This window comes from Plectropomus leopardus, chromosome 3 (assembly GCF_026936395.1).
Source record: "Plectropomus leopardus strain MGB_pleo_1.0 chromosome 3, ASM2693639v1, whole genome shotgun sequence".
In the NCBI taxonomy this organism is placed as follows: Eukaryota; Metazoa; Chordata; class Actinopteri; order Perciformes; family Serranidae; genus Plectropomus; species Plectropomus leopardus.
This window is the reverse complement of record NC_142178.1, coordinates 29,604,303-29,624,295: the sequence shown is the minus strand read 5'-3', so window position 1 is coordinate 29,624,295 and position 19,993 is coordinate 29,604,303. Positions and strand designations below refer to the sequence as shown.

Sequence of the window (19,993 nt, the reverse complement as noted above, 5' to 3'; positions counted from 1 at the left end):
TGCACCAGAAGCTTTTCTATTTCCACTTTCAGAAATCAGATGAGAGTGAGCTGAACTACGCAACGCCTGCATGAGAGCTACGACTGAGCCCACACACTGAATGACTCTACTGTGTGTGTGTGTGTGTGTGCATGTGTGAAGAAGAGAAATACTATTAACACAAGGTCATTGGTCACTGAGGTGTAAAGATTTGTTAATTTACAGCAGGCAAAAAGTCAAAAGTCACATGTAATCCTGATAACTGGGTTTAATCCTGATTTAGATTTGAGGCCGTCATCTGTCACAAGCCCACTGTGGCTGCGAGTGTGCACACAGACTGTAAATCTGTGTGCATGTTCTATGTTGCGTGCAGACAGAGAAGTCCTTAAATCTGGAGTTCTGTTTGTGTTTTTGAGAGCAAATCTTTTCTGAGAAGTGACGATGCTGGCATTAATGAGCTGTGCAGAATCGGAGGGGGGTCAGCACAGTACAGCTGTCAAGGGAACAGCAGCTGGAAGTAACATACCGTGATATTAAAATTCAGCTCAAACACAAAGCATTTTGCACTTTGCTGTTCTTAAGCTAAATCCAATACCAGAAATATACATGATCAATGACAATCTACATATGACTGACAGTGCAATAAGCAGCTTCACTTGTGGCTCTATCAAATATAGAATAATACAAGAAAAAGATGACAAGATATATTCCAGTGTTTAAATAAACATCTCTAAGGACCATATGCTGCTACAAGAGCAACATAGTGCAAACAGCAGGAGCGACAGAGTGACATGACATGTGTTGTGAAATTTAAGTTATTTATGGAAAGCATTTTCAGATTTTAAAGGGACAGATTATCCCACATTGAAAATACATATTTTTCCTTCTACCTATAGTGCTATTTATCAGTCTACATTGTTTTGGTGTGAGATGCAGAGTGCTGGAGATATCAACCACAGAGAGGTCTTCTTTCTTTCCAATATAATGGAACTATCAGGCACCCAGATTGTGGTAGAGGTACAGGTAGAAGGAAAAATATGTATTTTTGATTTGAGGGTGGACTGTCCCATTAAGCTGTTAATGGCTTTACCTCAAAGAACATTTTATTCTTTAACCTGCACAGCAGCAGGAAGAAAGACATGGTGGGAGTGTGAATGGGGATGGTTGCAGGTGGAGAGAGGACTGCCAACACATTTATACTACTCTTTATGTATTCTGGCTGTTCAGTAAAAAGCTGAGGTACACGGGACAACGCCATTGCTTTGCAAGTCTTGTTTTGCAAGTCAATATTAGGTCTCAAGTCTTGACCATTAGGTCCCACATCAAGTCACAGCAAGACCTTTACAAAGTCCGAATACTAACTTTGTCGTAAGGATCCTAAACAAGTCACTATGCATTCAAAAGCAAAATGATTTCTCTACATCCATGAGATAATCTGAGGTATCATCTGGTGTCAGTCTGCTGGTGCTGCAATGCTAAATGTACCTGTCGATTCTGCTCACGCAACAGTATTTTCTGCCACTGGCCATAAAATCAACTGCATTGTAAATAATCCAATAAAAATACAGTCATAAAAATATTCTTTATGAGTTAACGAAGACCATTCTGACTGCAAATAAAGACTGTAAGGCCCTGTTTACACCTGGTAATAACATCCCTCTTAGGCAACTGAATCACAAGTGCGCAGCTTTAAGTAAAGGTGTGAATGCACAAGGGCTGTCTGTGAATACCATTTTCTGGGCTCATGACCTTCGGCACTGATAAACAGCAAATAATCTCAGCTGAGAGAGACACCGTGCGCCCTGGAGCTTCAGCATTAGGTGACAAAGACTGACAGCGGTTGTGACAGTTTGTAAAGTTAAACTCTGACAGTTACTCGGAACAATAATCTGTGTCCAGTGTTCTAAATTAGTCTGTTAAATTTTCTTGTGTGTCATCACTATGGAAGATATTAACCTTTTTTTCCACTCTGTACTGCAGCAAATGGTTCAACTCGGTGATCTGTGGGGGATTCATGTGTTTACGTTCTGGTGCTGCTCACACCAACACTGAAATGGCTCCACTAATAAACCCATTAATATCTGTTCGGTAAAATGATCATTCCTGTCACTGCGTGTGTGACAGACGCAGTAGCAGCATCATTATAAACAGAGAGAGAAAGAGAGGGGCTGACCAGATCGACTCAATCTGCAGAGGTGCTGGGTTTAATAACCTTTCCATGCACTTTTTGTGATGTTACACAGCTTGTGAATTTTTACTATCATGGACAAATTATGATAGACCTACAAACTACTCATAACAACCTGACAAAGCCCTGTGAAACAGAGGCAGAGCATATAAACTCCAACAAATCTTAGATATAAGATGTCATAAACATTGAAATGACATTAATCCTCTGAAAAACAAAACAAAAACCCCAAATATCCAAATTCTAAATTGAAAACCGAATACCTACTCAATTAATGAATATTTGATTAACCAAATATTCGGGTTCAGCCCTAGAATGCACCCAATGTGTCCTCAACGCATCTTGAGATCTGATCACGTGAGAGAGAGAGCTGGGTAAGGAGAGGTTGCCAAAGAAATAAGCTGTGCACAGTTCTACAATGTAATAAGCTTCAGCTCAAATTAAATATTAATGACTGGAAGTATAGCACGACAAACCTGCTGGTTAAAAGCAAGAACATATTTAGTCTTTGCAAACGGATGTGATATACATATTTATTTACATATAGAGCGGGGAAGTGAGATCCGATCACAGGTGCTCACTCACGACACATGCGGTCAAGTATTGGCTAGCACATGGACTTTAAATTAAGAGTATTAACTGTTTCCAAGGTCAATGAGTTATAAGTTACATGTAACTAGTTACAGTGATTAGATTACAAAATGAATGTAGTTGAAATTAACTTACAGTTAGTAATCAAAATGTTGGTGATAACACAAGGGTACAAATGATTTTTTTTTTTAAATTTTCAGTATAAAGTTGATATGCTGAATAAAACACTCATTCTTCTGCTTTTCATCTTTTTGCAGTGCAGGAATGCCTCTATTTTGGCATACGTTTGGACAACCCAGGTCAGCAAAGCTGTTGAGACCTATTTGAGCACATTTATGCATTTATGTTTTTAGGTCTTTTCAGTTTTATTGACCTGTTTAAAAAATATGTTAGAAAAGTAGTCCAAAAGTAATCAAATGCAAAAAGTTACATGACTTTGATAAAGTAATTAAAATAGTTACATAACTTATTACATTTTTAACAGGGTAACTAGTAATAAGTAACACATTACATTTCAAAAGTAACCTTCCGAATACTGTTATTGGTTAATTAGTCTTAAGTTTAATTCCTTGTTTAAATACATTTGCTTTACATTGCATATACTGCTCAGCATGAGGGGACTATCACTGTGCTCATATAGCTTGTCCCCTGGCTCACTCTCTACACAGAATTTTCCAAACTTGATTAAGGACATTTTAGTGGATCTATTACATGCTACAGTTTAAATGCATGCAGTTGCAGTGGGCAGACTTTCTCCTCTGGCCCAGTTTGCATTTGATTCTGACTCTCATTTTCCAAAAATGGAAAGGTGGAAAAGTACAACAGCATTACAACAAACTCTGCAGGTATAAGCCCTGATTGTCCGTCCTGAAAAACACTGAACCGTGTTCTCTCCACAAAGCCTAGTACGATAACACCTGCTGTGAAATGACATAGAGTACATTATTTTAAAGGTTAGGCATCACGGGGAAATAGTTTGTGATGATATACTGTATTTTTGGCTTTTTGTTATTTTAATCCCTGAGCATCCTAGAAAAGGTTACTTCCATTTGCCCTTCTGCAGCAGGAAAAGGCTAACTCAGAGGGTGGGTGCACTGTAAGTAGTGACATCGCCTATAAAGTCAGAATGTACCCGCAAAATGATCCATTCGGTCGCTCTTAGTGCTCTGTTTATGCACAACGAAGTTCCCTGGAGACGCTGCTCTGCTGGCATGAGCTTCCATCACAGTCAGTCCCCCAGAGACAGTACAACATGTGTCATCATCTACTGGAACATTGTGCCTGCCATGTGCCCGTCATATAAGAGTGACGGCAGAGGGGCTCCATCGTAGCCCTGACCCTGCATATTAACCCCTGTGGGAACATGCGGCCAGTGGGACTGGTCATGTGTGTGCTGAACGAATGCAGCTGGAGAGGAAGAGAAGGGGAGAGGAGAGGAGAGGCTGCTTTGGTTAGACAAGACTTGGACCTTTTTATTGTTGGCTTTATATACGTATATAAAATTTTTTAAATGGGATTTGTTGATAATGGGGATGCCACTGGTCAACTGTTGACTGGTTGCATACACACACATACAATCCACTAACGGCATACCAGAGAGATGTTGGTGTTACACCAGTCAACTTCTGGCTAGAGTTGGGTTGATTTCGAGTTTTGCTGGTTCAGTCCAGTGTACAAGCTTAAACTGGTTTGATTTATGCAAACTGGCTGACAAAAAGCAGACAAAAGAGAACTGGCTGCAGGTGTATGAACTGTGTTAGTAATTATATCTGATGCTCGCTTTGACAGTGCCGCAGTGGACGAGGACCAGCTGATTCATGAAGTCATGAAATGAGGACTTATTTATATGAAACCTCCTTATTTCACTAAGAAAATCTAAACACAGTGTTAGCTCGCTGAAGGGAAATCACTGGGAAACTGAATGTTTCTGCTGAAATAATCACCACTGACAAAAACAAATTCGGCTAGGGTTACTTGCTGTTTGCTATCTTGCAGGTAATTTCCAGTAAATATCACACACTGAGACGTGTGTTTTCTTATTTAAAAAGTAACTAATCTACTAAGTACATTAATCGCTCATCTTTTGAATGGTTATGTCTACAGTCTGATCTTGAGCGCAGAGCTGACAGCTACACAGTTTGTTCACTTGAAGAAGCAGAAGTGCGTATTTATTATATTCAGTTTGGACAGAGAGCTCGAGAAGTGCCCAACCCTGCTTCTGGCAACTTGTGGGAGGGGACTACTACAACTCAGCACATCTCAGACACTTGTTCATTACTCTTCTGATAGTCACAGACAGACACAGTCAGAAACACAGCCTGATTGGTTCAACAAAGGCATCAAGGATGGCTGACAAAGTCTCCAGGAAGACACAGCAGTTCAAGGCTGGATTAATAAGTTTCTGGGAGGGATACAATCACACTTTCAACCACAGATTTAACTTCTGTAGTGTTTAGTATTTCAGATTTTTTTTGGCTTTCACAGGCTAAGTGACCCAAAACTGACATCCCAAGTTGATAAGAAGAAAAAAGTTGAATATTACCAGTTTTATCCTTTAAAATGTGATGTTAAAGGTAACATAGGCAATTTATTCACAGTCCCATAATGTCCACACACACAAAAATACATAAATGCAGAGATTTATAGGTGAAGGTAAACTTACACATAGGACATGCAGGGCCACAGCTCCTTCTGCTCTCTCTTTGTTTGTGAACAGGTCTGTAGGGAATTCGTGCAGAGCTGGAAGACACAGACAACAAAGAGTCAGAACAGTTCATACACAGTGTTTGAGTATGTGTTTATGTATGTGTGTTTTTCCGCAGAGCATGGTACAGGGAACATATTTCCAATGCAAAGCAGAGAGGTCAACCTTAAGAGCAAAGAAATCCACTGAACTTGTGTATTGACAAGAAGCCCTGCTGACAGAGCACATCACCCAAATGTGTGTGACTGTGTAACTGCCCTGCCATGGACTGAGCACGAGCATGGTTCGTCAATGAGCGACAAGAGGCGAAAAGGAAAATGGAAAAAGAGAGCACCAGGAGGACAAAGTGAGGGCAAAGAGGAGAGATTGTAAAAATAGAGCGAAGGATATTTAGGGTATGGCAAGTAGGATGGAGAGCAGAGGAGAGAGATAGGGTGGTGGGAGTGTAACCGCAATGTGCAAACTTCTCTGCACGGGAATGTGTTGAGAAAGAGCGAGCTACTGTGTGTGAGCAAAAGATGGAGAAAGCAAGATTGAGGGAAAAGTGGAAAGTTGGCAGACAGAGAGGGCATGAAAAAAAAAGAAAGAGGTGAAAGAGAAGGAGTTTGGATTTAAATGGTGGCCTGAGTTATTTTACTCCTCTCTCCATGGCTTCTTGACTTCCTCCTCTCTCTCAGCCTCACAGTCCCTCTGTGAATGCCAAGACCAGTGACAGGCGCTTGGCTGCCGCAGAGTGTCGACAACCTTTGCCTCTCACCCCTCCAGCATCAAGTCACCCCTGTCATCATTCCCTCCCACACAAATCAGGAGCCCATTCACAGGCCACTGCTAACACCTGTTACATATTTCAGCACCGACACAGGAAAGGTCAGCCAGGCATCAGGCAGGAGAGCTGAGCTCAGTCAGAATCAGAAATATTTTACTGACCAGCACAGCAAACAGAGGAATTATAAGGGCATCAACAGTGTAAAAATAAAACAAGTGGAGCTGGTGATTGTCGGAACAGCAGACTTATTAACTACATTACTAGCAACAGTGATTTTTTGTTTTGTTTCTGTCAAGTTTGGATGAAGTGTGTCTTATGGTGAGTTAATGAGGCAATTAAGCCTCGTAAGTCTTCTGTGACCAAGAGAAATGCGTACAGTTGTATTTCTCTGTCTTCTTAACATATTGTGGGTTTCAATTGTGTATTTATTAATCTGAAAAGCTTACAGTAAGTAGTGCATTTGCTGTTGGTAGGGGTGGTTATAGCGCTGCACAATTCTACTGTCATATAACGTATACCCCGGTGAAATTTCAGGGAGGTATAAAAGTATGAAATAAAACATATTGCCCAGGCCTAAGTGTTATTACTTCTACGAGACTACATCTCTGATGAAATGGACTGAGTAAAACATCTGACAATGACGAGAAACAGGAAACAGGGACAGAGAGATGATGACATAAGACAAAGGTTTGAATGAGGTTTCATGGATTGCATCTAACAGAGCACCAAATGCCTTCTGCATCATTCACACCCACTCGAGAGACAGGTGGGCTAAACATAAGTGGGTTAGGGACTGAATGAAAGTGAGTTAGTAGTGGTTGAGTTGTTTATCATTCCGCCTACATTTAGTCTTATTTTACTTCCTCACAACATGTTGCAGAGAGAGAATGAGAGCAGAAAGAATAGTTCACTACTTTCCCACTGTTTTCTCCCACTCCCCACCCGTTTTTGTACTTTGTTGACCAATTTGCATCTCCAGTATCTTGCTGTGTTTGAGTGGCTGCAGTCCTCCTCTGCACTATGTTCCACTGCTATAACTTTTTAAGCCTAACACAATGCAGAGCAGCCTGTAAAAAGCCACAGAGCAGACGGCCATCTCACTGCGACAGCTGGATGTGTTTAATATTTACTGTTACAAGCCGGTGTTAGCTAGCTCAAACTCAATCCAGCCAAAATGCCAGGCTAGTTAGTATGTGGAGGAAAACAACAATCAGCTCTCATGACAGGAATTAATGTGGATGAAGAAAAGACAATGGTCTTATCTGAAGCTGATATGCCAAAAAGAATAAATGAGAAGAATCTCCACATATCGTGATTAATCATTAAAGTGAAAGACAAGACTGAAAAATTGAAAAACAAATGCTGAAGCCGACTGTCTCCTGAAAGTCTTCAAAGAGCCTGCAGATAAAAACCCATAGTGCTAATTACTGTTCCAAGAAGCATGAAGCCCAATTTCCCACGAGAAGTAAGTACATGTGCGGACGTGATGCAGAACCGCACACTCCCACAAGAAACCCACTGAACCTTCATGTAAACAAGGTGTTTTATACACAACACTGAAAAGTTCCACTTCACAGCACCTAGCTTTTTCTAAATGTGAATCAGAAACACATGCTCACCATGTCAGACTGCTATGTGGATATATTGAAAAACATGCTTACACATACAGAATTATATACACCTAAATGGGAGACTGAGATTTAAGGACATTTCTGGGATTTCATGATGTTTCTAGGACTTCAGGATTTTTCTACGATTTTCTGTTTCTAGCATTTTAGGACATTTATCTAATATTGGGTAAATTTCTCGGATTTTGTGATGTTTCTAGGAATTTAGGACATTACTCAAACTTTGGGGTAACTTTAGGATTTTGGGACAATTCTAAGATTTCAGGGCATCTCTAGGATTACAGATGTTTCTAGGATTTTAGGACATTTCTAGGATAAGAGGATAAGCGAGGACCTCTGTCTGGTGCGATGGATGTCCTCTGGCACCTTTTTTTAATAAACAAGCTCAATTTTAATGCTGTTTTATACTCTCTGGCACCGTATGTATAGTACTAAAAATACAAAAACAATGTCCAGTGTGAATCACTTTATTTTTATTGTGAATTAAGGAATAATCGGGGGCCAGATTTGGCCCACAGGTCGTAAATTCAGTATCACTACAGAAGAGAATTTACTGTTTGTACAGTGACTTAACGCACTGACTAGTCTTTGGTTGTGTGCACTGACTAGAGTAGCAGAAATAAAGTAAACAGATGTGTGGTCTCATAACACAATTTTAATAACCTGAACAACTGCAGTCAACCTGAAATGGAAACCTAACAACAACTAATAGAGAAGTGGACAGCTGGAGAGCAGCCAGATTGAGGTGGATGGTGCTCTACATGAGCAGGTGAGACCAAGAGCTCAGCAGCTGAGTCCTGTCAAGTGGACACAGTGATGGAGACGAGAGGACGTGCAGCCAACATTTACCTCGCCCAGACTGACACTTGCTGTGCCAGGGGGAGATACGGGCAGCAGATGCACTTATCGTCATTGCCTCGTGTGGTTTACACCAACGAGGATGCATAGATACACATCAAGCACTTGGATACTGATGCATGCTATATCCATGCTCCAAATGTCGCCATGTGTCAAGGGTGGATGCTCAGGACCTTAGTTTACTGAGTCTTAAAGTCAAATTATTGTGTTTATACATGTATGCAGTTCTTTATAGAGATTTCTAGTTTTTAATGTGAGAATTCTCCAGATAAACTGAACTGATACGCATTTACATTTTCCCCACACACTTGGACACATACAACAAACGTTTTTCTTCACGTAGATACAGTTGACTGAGCTCACTTTCTTCGTCTTTTGTCTCATTTCACGCATTTCTTGCCCTGACATGGTTACCCTAACCCTCACCAATCTCACTCTTTGGCCTAAACCTGACCAATCCATCCAACAAAGGCAACGAGCACTGACCAATTAGAAGGAGAGTAAGGTGGGTCTCGCCTTTGCTTTCCTAGGAAACGCAAATTTGTACCGAGGTGTTGTATTTCCATCACTGCTGATCGGAGCCGATCTGAAGCTGATAAATTCCAGTGACCACTGTAGAGTCATTTGTCCCAGGAAAACGCTGATGCTGATTGCAACCATTTCCATAATATAAAAGTCGTGTGTTAGTGGAATGTTTGTCCAGTGGAGAGGGGGCTACACACACACACACACACATACGCACACGCACACACACACACACACACACACACACACACACACACACACACACACACACAGAGTCTCGTGGGAGCTGCCTATTCATGATCTACAGCTGGTCACTGAGGGTTGAGCAATTCAAACACACTGACAGCAGTTACTGTCCTCACACACTCTGCCTGAAACTGTGTTCCTGCCAGTGTGCTGACATAAGATGGCAGTGGTCCCATCTTTTTGTATTTTCCTTTTAAAAATGAGTTCAAACTAAAAACAAAGGAAATTTTAGAACTCCCAATCCAAAAATGTTCCAACCTGTACAAAAATGGGTTTAAATTTCAGGCACTATGAGATAAGAAAAAAATGAGAGTTTGGCAGAAAACATAGAAACAACAGAATGAGCAGGACCTACTGGTTAAGTCTAATTACCAGTCAAAGGCGGCGCTGTTACAAATAAAGTCACAACTTCTAGGGGCAAATTAACATAAACTGAAAAACAGAGGTCAAAATTGTGCAAACAACACAGTGGACAATCTGTTTCCAATCTAAAAACAGATTTTTACATTAACCCTTCAAAGCCTGGATTGGCATAAGTTTTCTTGTGCTCTGTTCAGATGCCTTTTACAAGCTGTTTAACCCTTTGAAACCTGAGCAAATTGGTTTTATTTATTTCCAAAATATAGGGAAAAAGACAGTAAGCGACTTTTCAATAAACGTCCTACAAATCACAAGCAATTAGTAAAAGAAACAAGAAATTTATCTGAAAAAAAGGGAGGTAAAAAAGAAAATTATATTCATAATAATTCTAATTAGATATTTAAAATTATGTACATTACATATATTTTTTGTCAATTTCCAGCACTTTCTGGGAGGTCATTTTCTTCCTTTTTTGTGATTATTTCCAGGTGAATTTCTTGTAACTTTTTTACTATTTTTATGGGCCATTTCTTGTTAAGTTGTTCATTACCTTATCCCCACATTTTTCGAGGAACCAGACCAATTTGCTCAGGTTTCAAAGGGTTAATGGAGTATCATATAGTTGGGATAATTGTGTCAATTTGCTGTTGCGACTTTCTGCCGATGTCATCGGTACGTCTACTGGCATAACAGAAGTGGTCATATCACATTCAAGCACTCAAGGAAACATTTAATGAACCATTCCTGGGTTGTTTTTTATCAATGCTTATTTTGGTTACAGTCTTGCTGGGAGCCATGACCAAAGCACAGTACGCTGAACGTCTTACAACAATTCAACATTCATTAACACAAGGGCAAATGATCCTCAACATATGACTGTATATAGTTCACCTCTTACACAACTTGTGCATCTGAATGACTCACCCTCTTTGTCTTTTCAGAGCTGCCAGGAGAAGAAAACTCTACGTCAAGCGAAAACTGTCAAGGTCCAATTACACTAAAAATACCCTAGTTCATAACCAAAGTACAGTTAACACTAACAGAGATCACAATTTCAGCTGATACAGAGCAAAGGCAGTAATGCTGCTGCTTCTGGTTCAGTCTGCTTGAATAGCAGTTTCTGAAAGCATTTTTTAAATACTGCAGGTATCAGGCATGTCACCAAAAATTTAGTAGTTGATACTAATACCATGGAGTTCTTTTTCCTCTTTAGGCATTTAACTGCAGACTAGAACACCTGTTAAGTGTAAATGCAGCCCCATCACTTCTAGGAGAATAGCATCTTCTGTACCAACAGTATTGGACAAAAACAAGTACCATCACGTTTTCAAAACTTTGCCATCGACTTGGTGCAAAAGTATTAGTTCTCTGAACATCCCAAACAGGTGTTAGATCACAATACCTGTTTCAGTGACACATCTGTTGAAGTTAATTAAAACAGTATGCCTACAGAGCAGAACAAATCGTATGACTAGCACGCTCACATCAATCCACTTTGATCGTTTTCATCAATAGCAGCACTCCTGCCTGGCTGCCTGTAAAACGTGTTCGACTGTATCCATCTGAACACAAACTCCATAGCAACAGAGTGTCTCCTTGAGGCGGAGTGTGTTTAAGTGGCAGCAGGAAGAAGTGGGCAAAAATAATAGACTGCTAGCTTTAACCTGAAGGGAGTCTCTCCGCTGCTGCTGCTCCGTGGTACACTTGCCATTAGTGATGAGGTTTGAAGTAAACCATGCAGAGCACAGGTTGAGACGCAGTGCATTATGCATGATGTTTGGGGATAGGAAAAAAAATACATGTGGCCTCATGTACAATGGGACAGGTTTAGGTGTGGTGGGGGTGGTAAACAGTTAAGTGAGGGAGGGCTGAGGGGAAACTCTCAGTGTGAAAGATACCTGAACCTGACAGCTCAGGCAATAATTCTTGAAAGCCATGCTGATGAAGCAGAATGTGGGGAAACTGAAGTGTACCGAGTGTGCAGGAGAGAAAGACAAACAGTGATGTGGTCGGTTTGGTAATTAGCGCAGCAGTTGTAAGTGAGGTCGCTGGGATGCACCCTCAACAGCTGCTGATGGTGCTCCGGCCCCGACTACCCCTGCTGGCTGTGTACGTACACACACACACACACACACACACACACACACACACACACACACACACACACACACACACACACACACACACACACACACACACACACACACACACACACACACACACACACACACACACACAGCCACTGAGTTTCCATTGTTTCCCTCTCTGCAATCATCGCGGTCTCCCAGTTCTTCTTCACCATGCACAATCAGTGGCAGTCAATGTATCAATCAGCAATCAGGCTTCAGCTTGCTCTGCAACATATTTTGCTTCATTCTACTGTTGGAGCTGCCCGCCCGCCTGCTCGCCCACCTACCTGCACTATCCCATGCCCGTCTTATTTACCAGGCAATTTGGAAGGAGTCACTGAGCCACTGAGGGACTCTGCATCGAGATGTAGCACGGCTTCTTTGTGGCTTGTTTTTCTTGTGCCGGAGCTCTGTGACACCTTTGCTTTTCTTTTATGCTCCACTGAACATGTTCAAATGCTCAAGACTGTCACGCTAGCTGCCGTGTTGTAACATTTTTGCCAAATCTCTTTTGCTTACTAAATGTATCCTCCTCAGACTCTTATTTACTCCTTCTGGCCTCGTCTGCTAACAGTATGGTGCGCTAGACTGTGTGGACTGTCTCGCATCTAACATTTGATTTGTCTCATGAACAAAACAATTATGTCATGTTAACTTCAGCTTCATTACTGGTGTCGAGGTCAGCAGAAACACTAGGTGAGACAAAACTAACAGGGATAACATGATAACATTGCAGTACCTTGCATAGGGATGTGGATTGTTATTATATACTGATATTGATACAGTTATTGAGACTCCTTAACAATCCGAGTCTTTATCGATACCAGTATGCAAAGCTTCTCTACTATTTAGTGGAATTTTTAATATTTTGATCCAAATATTTACTTTGAAAAATCTTGGCCTCAGTAGTTTTAATTATGTATTATAAAATGATTAGAGCTCATGATTGGACGGTAAACAGGTTGTAACTCCATCTCTACTATCTAATTCATATTGCTGAAAAAAACAAGTTTCTCACCCAAACAACTGTATTTTTCAAGTTTCTTGACAAAAACTAAATTTTCTTTTTTTCTTACATTTGAGATCATCATTCTTTATCTTTGCCTTATAGTCATTTTACTAAGCCGACCCTGAACACATCAAAATAAAACGTTATGCAACCTTGTTTATTTAGCTAATTAGCTCTTATCCTGCTGATTTCAACTTGGATTTCAACATTGGATTACTATTTTTCACTGACAGGAATGGTTACAATGTTTGGTTTTAATACCTGTTGGCTACTGTATTAAAAAAACTTTATTGGACAATCGATGTATGTGGATCAGTGGCTGACTTCTGGCTGGCTCCCCACACACATTAATCAAATAAAAATGCTTTACTTAAGCATCGAACCAGACCCAGTCTGCAAACTGCCAGCTTTATGTATTACATTAGCACAATTGTCTGGACTAAGGACTGAGACAATTAGAATTAAGTGCCATGGCCCTCTCCATGGTGTGTATGTGTGTGTTTGAGAGAGAGAGAGAAAGAGAAGGGGAAGGAAGTTGTTAAAAAAATAAAAAAAAACAGACGGCCCAGCGGATGTGATTGAAAACTGATCAGTGACAGTGGCAAAACTGCACAATGGCAGCGACAAAGTTGTTTGCTAAAAGGGCACTACTTCCCCCTACACTTCATGTGGCAGATAAATCAGAGTTGATATTCGTTATGCACCCAATGAATGCCAATAGCCATTAGCATCTTCTTACTTCAATAATGGCCCAACCCAAAAGATACTGGGTATCTCATTTAATCTCTTCCAGTGTGTCCAGACAGCCAATATGGTATCTGGGACAGCTCATGACATCTAAACAAAAAAAAATCTCTTTTGGACTTCATGTATCTCCTAGTTGGAAATGGTCTATGACTTTTTCTGTAATGCTGACTCACAAGCACAGGACACTTATCTGTGCGCAAATGTTAACATAATCAAGCAAAAGAGATAATAGGAGGAGTTCCATTAACCCTTAAAATGCGCAAACTGAAATCGCGAATATAAAATACGCCTAATGGAAACACCTCAATTTAAAAAAAACTCCCATTTATCGCAAAGGTTTTTACGCTCGCATGAGGTGGTATTTTAGGCGATTTGAAAAAGCTATTTTTCATAAAACTGCAATGGAAACAATTTTTTTACTTTTAAAGGTCACATGATGCTATGACTATGCGCTTGTCGGTAGGAAATTGCTCCCTCGGACATGATGCAGCAGGCACTGTAAGAGGAGATAATGCACTGCGTAAGTCTTCAATAGTTGAGCGGATCATCTGGAAGCTTTCTATCCACAATTCCTCTGTGAAATCAAGGACTATCATCCCCCAGAAATCCCCCATTTGAGGCCGCTTCCTCGCATAAGGGGCTTTCCTTTCAATCATCGCTCTCTACGTCACCTTAGAACGGAAATGATGACAGCTGGTGCGGTAGCTACAATAGAAATAAACCTGCTAATATTTTGGACATCCATCGACTTGCTTCTAAGAATGTTATCGCCAGAGGAGAAGTTTATACCATTGCGAGAAAAGTCGCATAACATTCAATGGAAACACAGTCATCTCGCAATTATGTTTTATCAACATTTTGAAAATACTGCTTAACTTTAGCGTAAATCTTAAATGGAAACCTGCCAAGTAACAATCAGGTCAGGAGCATGATAACAGATTCATTCCATCTGTAGGTGCACTGCCACCCTCTCCACATGTACTGGATGTATGTAACCCTCTTTTTATTAAGTCGAGAAGCAGGCGACAGAGCCCACTCTCTCTGCAGAGTGACAATGAATGACTCCAAGTTCACTTTCATTCATAAAACTAAAGCAACTCATGTATGTCACACAAGTCGTAAAAGATGGCGAGCTATCAGAACACTTGAAATGTTGATACATTTTCTTTCAATTGACTCGTCCTTTCAGCACCAGTGAGGTTACAGATGATGAGAGCGTCACATCAGGTAAAACATCGTGTATGTGGGCGAGGGTATGGGTTTATTTATAGGGAGAGAAATAGAGGAGAGAAGAGGGAGGACTGTGCACATGCATATGGTGGTGTTACATTTGCTCTTGGCCTGGAACTCTCCTTCACACATCTACTGTACAAATCCCAGTGGAGAACCACTCTCGTCATCTTTACCTAATGCTCCCCCACTCCCTCCATCTTTCCCATCTATTTATAACCATCAAAGAGATGGGGGTGAAAAGGTGGAGTAATACTTTGGGGATTTCCTGCAATCTCTGCTGTTTAAATATAAAATATGGAGCCAGGAAGAAGCCCTCTGCCCCAGCTATGTTCCCCCCTTACCACTTTCTACCCAGTGCTTCCGCCTTGCTGATCCCCTGCCATGACCAGCAAGAAGACTAAAACCGCTGAATGCTGCATATATGGTTGCATGTTCAAAATAAGCACAAGTAATATCTGGATGCTTACGTCATATCCAAGAAAATAAGGGGAAAATTACAATGCAGGCAATCACTGCATCACTGCAATCTCAGCAAAGGTACCATCATGGCGTTACCCTCTCTAAAGGCCAAACAAACAACCAGCTACATCGATGTTAATGGTTTTATTAGGGGGCATAATGTATTGATAAGCTAATAAGCAAATTATTCAGAGTATCTTAAAGGGGACACTCACCAGGGTATGTGGCTGTCCAGTCAGTGTTGATGGTAAATGTAGACAACTGAAGCAATAAATTCCTCAGTGTGCTACGTTGACCGAGAAAGCAGAGTTAGCAGCTGCAAAATCTGTTGTTTTTCCTACATCCAGCGCCGTCAGCTGATGTGAAAGTTGGGTTTATATCCAAATGTAGCATAAATTTCTACTGACTTTTCATAAAATCAGCGAAAGAAAATATGAATTTATGTTATTTTCCATCCACTGTCATGCAAATATTAGGAGTTAATTCATCAAGATAGTAGGTGGTACTAATTCACCAGTCAATGCACAAGAGAGCACAACCCAATGATAAGATTATAAGTGGATGGAAATGCATCCAGTGATGTAGTTGGAGCCATATAAGATCTACTGGCTATTTCAGCTTTGATTTCTAGCCTCCATCAGCCAGGGAAGGGTGCTCTGCACATACACAATAACATCACATGCAGAGCATCCTCATACATGTAGATGCAGACACGGCTTCACGAGCAGCAGGATCAGCTTTCTTTGTCAATATAGAACACACTGACGAATTGATTGCTTTCACTGACAAAATGAAATATCAACACTGACTGGACGTCCACATAAAAGCTGGCAAATTTTCTCCATAAGCAGGTTGTCCTGCCAGCTTAAACTCCTAATGAGAGCTGCCGCTGTTGATGCTTCATTAATGTTAATCCAAAGATAATTTAAAACTGACAATCGCCTCATTGTGAACACAGAAGCAGAAAATCAGGAGGAAGAACCGTAAGGTTTGACTGTACATAAGAGCAATAAAAAGTAACGATGCTCCCCAAAAAATACTGGTGATGATGTCACCTCTTCCGAGTAAGAGCCAGGGAGTCTTGCGTAACAACAGAGCAAGGCTCCGTATGCTCTGAACGGGGAGGTAGGGTGAAGGCACTTAAGTGTGTGTGTGTGTGTGTGTGTGTGTGTGTGTGTGTGTGTGTGTGTGTGTGTGTGTGTGTGTGTGTGTGACAGAGCAAAAGCAAAAGACAGTGAGGGAATGCAAGTGTGTGTATGTCTGTGTTTATGTGTGTGTGTGTGTGTGTGTGTGTGTGTGCGTGTGTGGTGTGGTGTGTGTGCATGCGTGCAAAATTTTGCCCTGCTCCCTTCTCACTGATGATATAATACTTTCAGGCTGTTGTCATGGAAACGAACAGCCACCACTGGCTGGATTTGGCATTGGGGGGTAAGATGACGAGGGGAGGGGGTTGTCTAACTGCATTTGGAGATTTGGATGGCAGGCTCTTATTTGGATTGCACTGTTTGTGTGTGTGCATGTGTGTGTGTGTGTGTGTGTGTGTGTGTGTGTGGCCATTTCTGTTTTGCTGTTCTGATGACTAAGCATATTATATTACAGTTTGGTACAGACCAGACCCGACCTCTGGAGTAAAGGCTCAAGAGAGGATTTTACTCTGTGTGTGTGTGTGTATGTGTGAGAGAGAGAGATAAACAGACAGTAACACAGTGAGAGACAGAGCAGTACAAACACACTGTGATCTGATGTTTGAAACCATTTGACGAAACATTATTACGAATCGAGCTAGTCTGTAGGTGAGTCCCTCATGAGGACAGTTTGATTTTATCATGAAATCCGAATGAAATTCAGGCTACTCGGTTCCCCCTGACTGGAAAACATCGCAATTATGTTAAAGGACAGTTCCAGTTTATTACACCTCAGTCTTTTACTTTTATAGTAATTTTTCATTGGTTATGATACCACTGTCAAGCCAGAAGAAACATCATATCAACTTTTTTAAAGTGAGCGTGGGCTGGATTTGTCATTGGAGGGTGGAGGGGATGGTGGAGCTGCAGGCCAATGTGATTATGATCAACATAAAATTTATTGTACCCTAAGGGAAATTTGTCTTGGGCTATGATACTATATACTGTGTGCAAGAAAAAACAAACAACAATGGTTGTTTTTTAACAAACTGGTGGATGTGTTTCCAGTGGCTTTTGTGTCTCCAAACATGGGTTTTTTTAATCCTTTGAAAACTTAGCAAATGATTTCTTTCAAAAACATGGGAGGAAGGGAATGAGCAGTGAAAGAAGACATTATCCCAATGGCAAGGAATTAGAAATATTAAGAGAAAAATACCTGAAATAAGTATAAAAAAAGAAAAACAACTTTAAAAAATTAAATAACATTCAACACAGAGGAAAGAGGAAAAGAGGAAAGGAGTTACAGTGCGCAGGTTATTTTGAGATAATATTCAATTGGTGAGGCACATTTATTTTTCACTCAAGTCTTTCCACGCACACATGAAGGAGCTTACATGCCCTGGGCAAGTGTTGATGTCGAGCAGGGAAAAAAACGCTTTGGTGAACACACAAGGCTACCAGGTAGAGTGCACTCTGTGAACCGTGACGCTTTAGCTAATCTCGAGATAACGTGCAGCGGGGCGTTTCTAGGATTTGAGGACATTGGGGGGCTTAGCCTGGACCTCAATAGGAGGGTCCAGGGGGATCCTTTACCAGGATTTGTTTTTCAACTAACAAGCTCTATTTTTTAGCTTTTATAATGCACTTCAGTTATCCTGAAAAACATTTTTTTAACTTTCAAGATAAATTATTAATTTCAAATTAGTATTGAGTACAGAATACAACTGCTATCATTGAAAATGTATTGACTAGAGTTGGGAAAATAGCTAAATATATGTATTTAAGTTAACAGTGGTAGAATGTGACTAAGTACAAGTTCAAGTATGAATGGAATGACAAAATAGAGCCAATATATTTAGATCTGATCAATAAATTATTCCGAGCTGAAGCGTTGGACACCCAGGCCTAAAGACGCCTCTGACAAGCAGATATTTTTTACCCCCATTGACCAATCGATTGGCTGAAGAGTAGGTCGATTTTCAGTCGACTAAGATTTTCTTTGGCTGAATACAGCCCTAGTTTCTGACATTAAAACCTACAAAAGTGTATACACTGGTAATATGTATGTATGTATATGTGTATGTAAGTATATATGCATGTATGTGTGTATGTATGCATGTATGTGTGTATAGATAGATAGATAGATAGATAAGATGATAAGTTGATAGAAATAAACAAGGGGTCAGTTTTAAACAGTTAACAACCACAGTGGAGCTCTATTAGCAGATCTATGGGTGATGAATAACAGTTAAATATGCCATTAATGAATTCCCAGCTAACTGGCTCCACACAGCTCCCTCTGCTCTCCCTCGTCAAACAACCATCAACTGGAAGCTATCCAGCCCATTATGAATGCAATGATTCTGCATCTCACACTTCTGGCTAATTATGCACAGTGGGAAATGTTTTTTTCTTCGGTGTCTGTGTGTGTAGTCACCGTGTGCTTTCCCTCTGTGGAAAAAAACACAGAGAAGATCTCCTTATCCTTTTCTAAAAGTGTTCGACTGTAATTACATGCTGGTGAAGTTTTGTTCGGTAGCGAGGTTAAGGTGGTGAAAAACTGTGATGTTGTCAGAGTTGGGTTTAGATATTTAGACTAGAAGCTAGGGTGGGTAGAAATCTGGAATAGCCAAAAAACACAGCAGAATAAGAAGATAGACCCTCTTCTTGCAGCTCTCAATCATAACCCTTGCTCAGCGCCTCGCTCTCACGCTCTCTCGCTCTCTCGCTCTCTCGCTCTCTCGCTCTCTTGCTCTCTCGCTCTCTGTTTATCAAATCAAAAATGAGACGAAAAGTTGCACATGAGCACCTTATGGTCCCTCAACCTTGCTCGATGTCGACTGCTTAACTGGGAAGACAGTGGGCAGCGGCTCGGATCTGTGGCTTTGTTTAGCACAAACCCAGCACGGCTGTGTGTCACAGCAGGCTGGTGGCCAGCATTAGCGTCGGGTCTCACCCCTGTGACAGCAGCAACAGAAAGTTTGATCCAATCCGATTAGATTGGGCGCACCTCACCTGGTAGAGCAGGCGACCCATGTACTGAGGCTATGTCCTCGCCGCAGCGGCAGCTGGTTCGACTTTAAACTGCGGCCTTTTGCTGCATGTCAACTGCTCTCTCTCCCTTTTTTTATACTTAAGATGTCCTTTATAATAAAGGCAAAAGACAAAAATAAATAAATAAAAGCATGCTGATGGGACGGTAATTTGAGGCTGTCCTGGAGGTTTTATAGTGGCTGGATTCAGGATGCTGCTGACTGAGATCTGTCTCTGCAGCTGCTAGTATAGTTTTCTCTCAGAGAATATGTAAGCCACAATATGTAATTTTGTTTATAATGGGACTTTGCCAAATAAAACCAAAAATAATCTGCCCACCTCAGCTTTCAAATAAAAACAGGGAAAGAGTTGATCAGACAGGTAAATTCCAGTACTTCAATATATGCATATTCA

The 19,993-nt window shown here is 40.9% G+C and overlaps 1 protein-coding gene across 2 annotated transcripts in view; it reads right to left on the bottom strand.

The window, feature by feature from the left end:
* Positions 1–19,993, bottom strand: part of LOC121942459 (sodium/potassium/calcium exchanger 3-like) — a 59,235-nt gene that overhangs the window by 17,786 nt on the left and 21,456 nt on the right. For both annotated transcript variants that reach the window (XM_042485673.2, XM_088072596.1), the window contains one exon: positions 5,421–5,497. In XM_042485673.2, the coding sequence (XP_042341607.2) occupies positions 5,421–5,497 (77 nt within the window). The remainder of the gene's footprint in view (positions 1–5,420; positions 5,498–19,993) is intronic.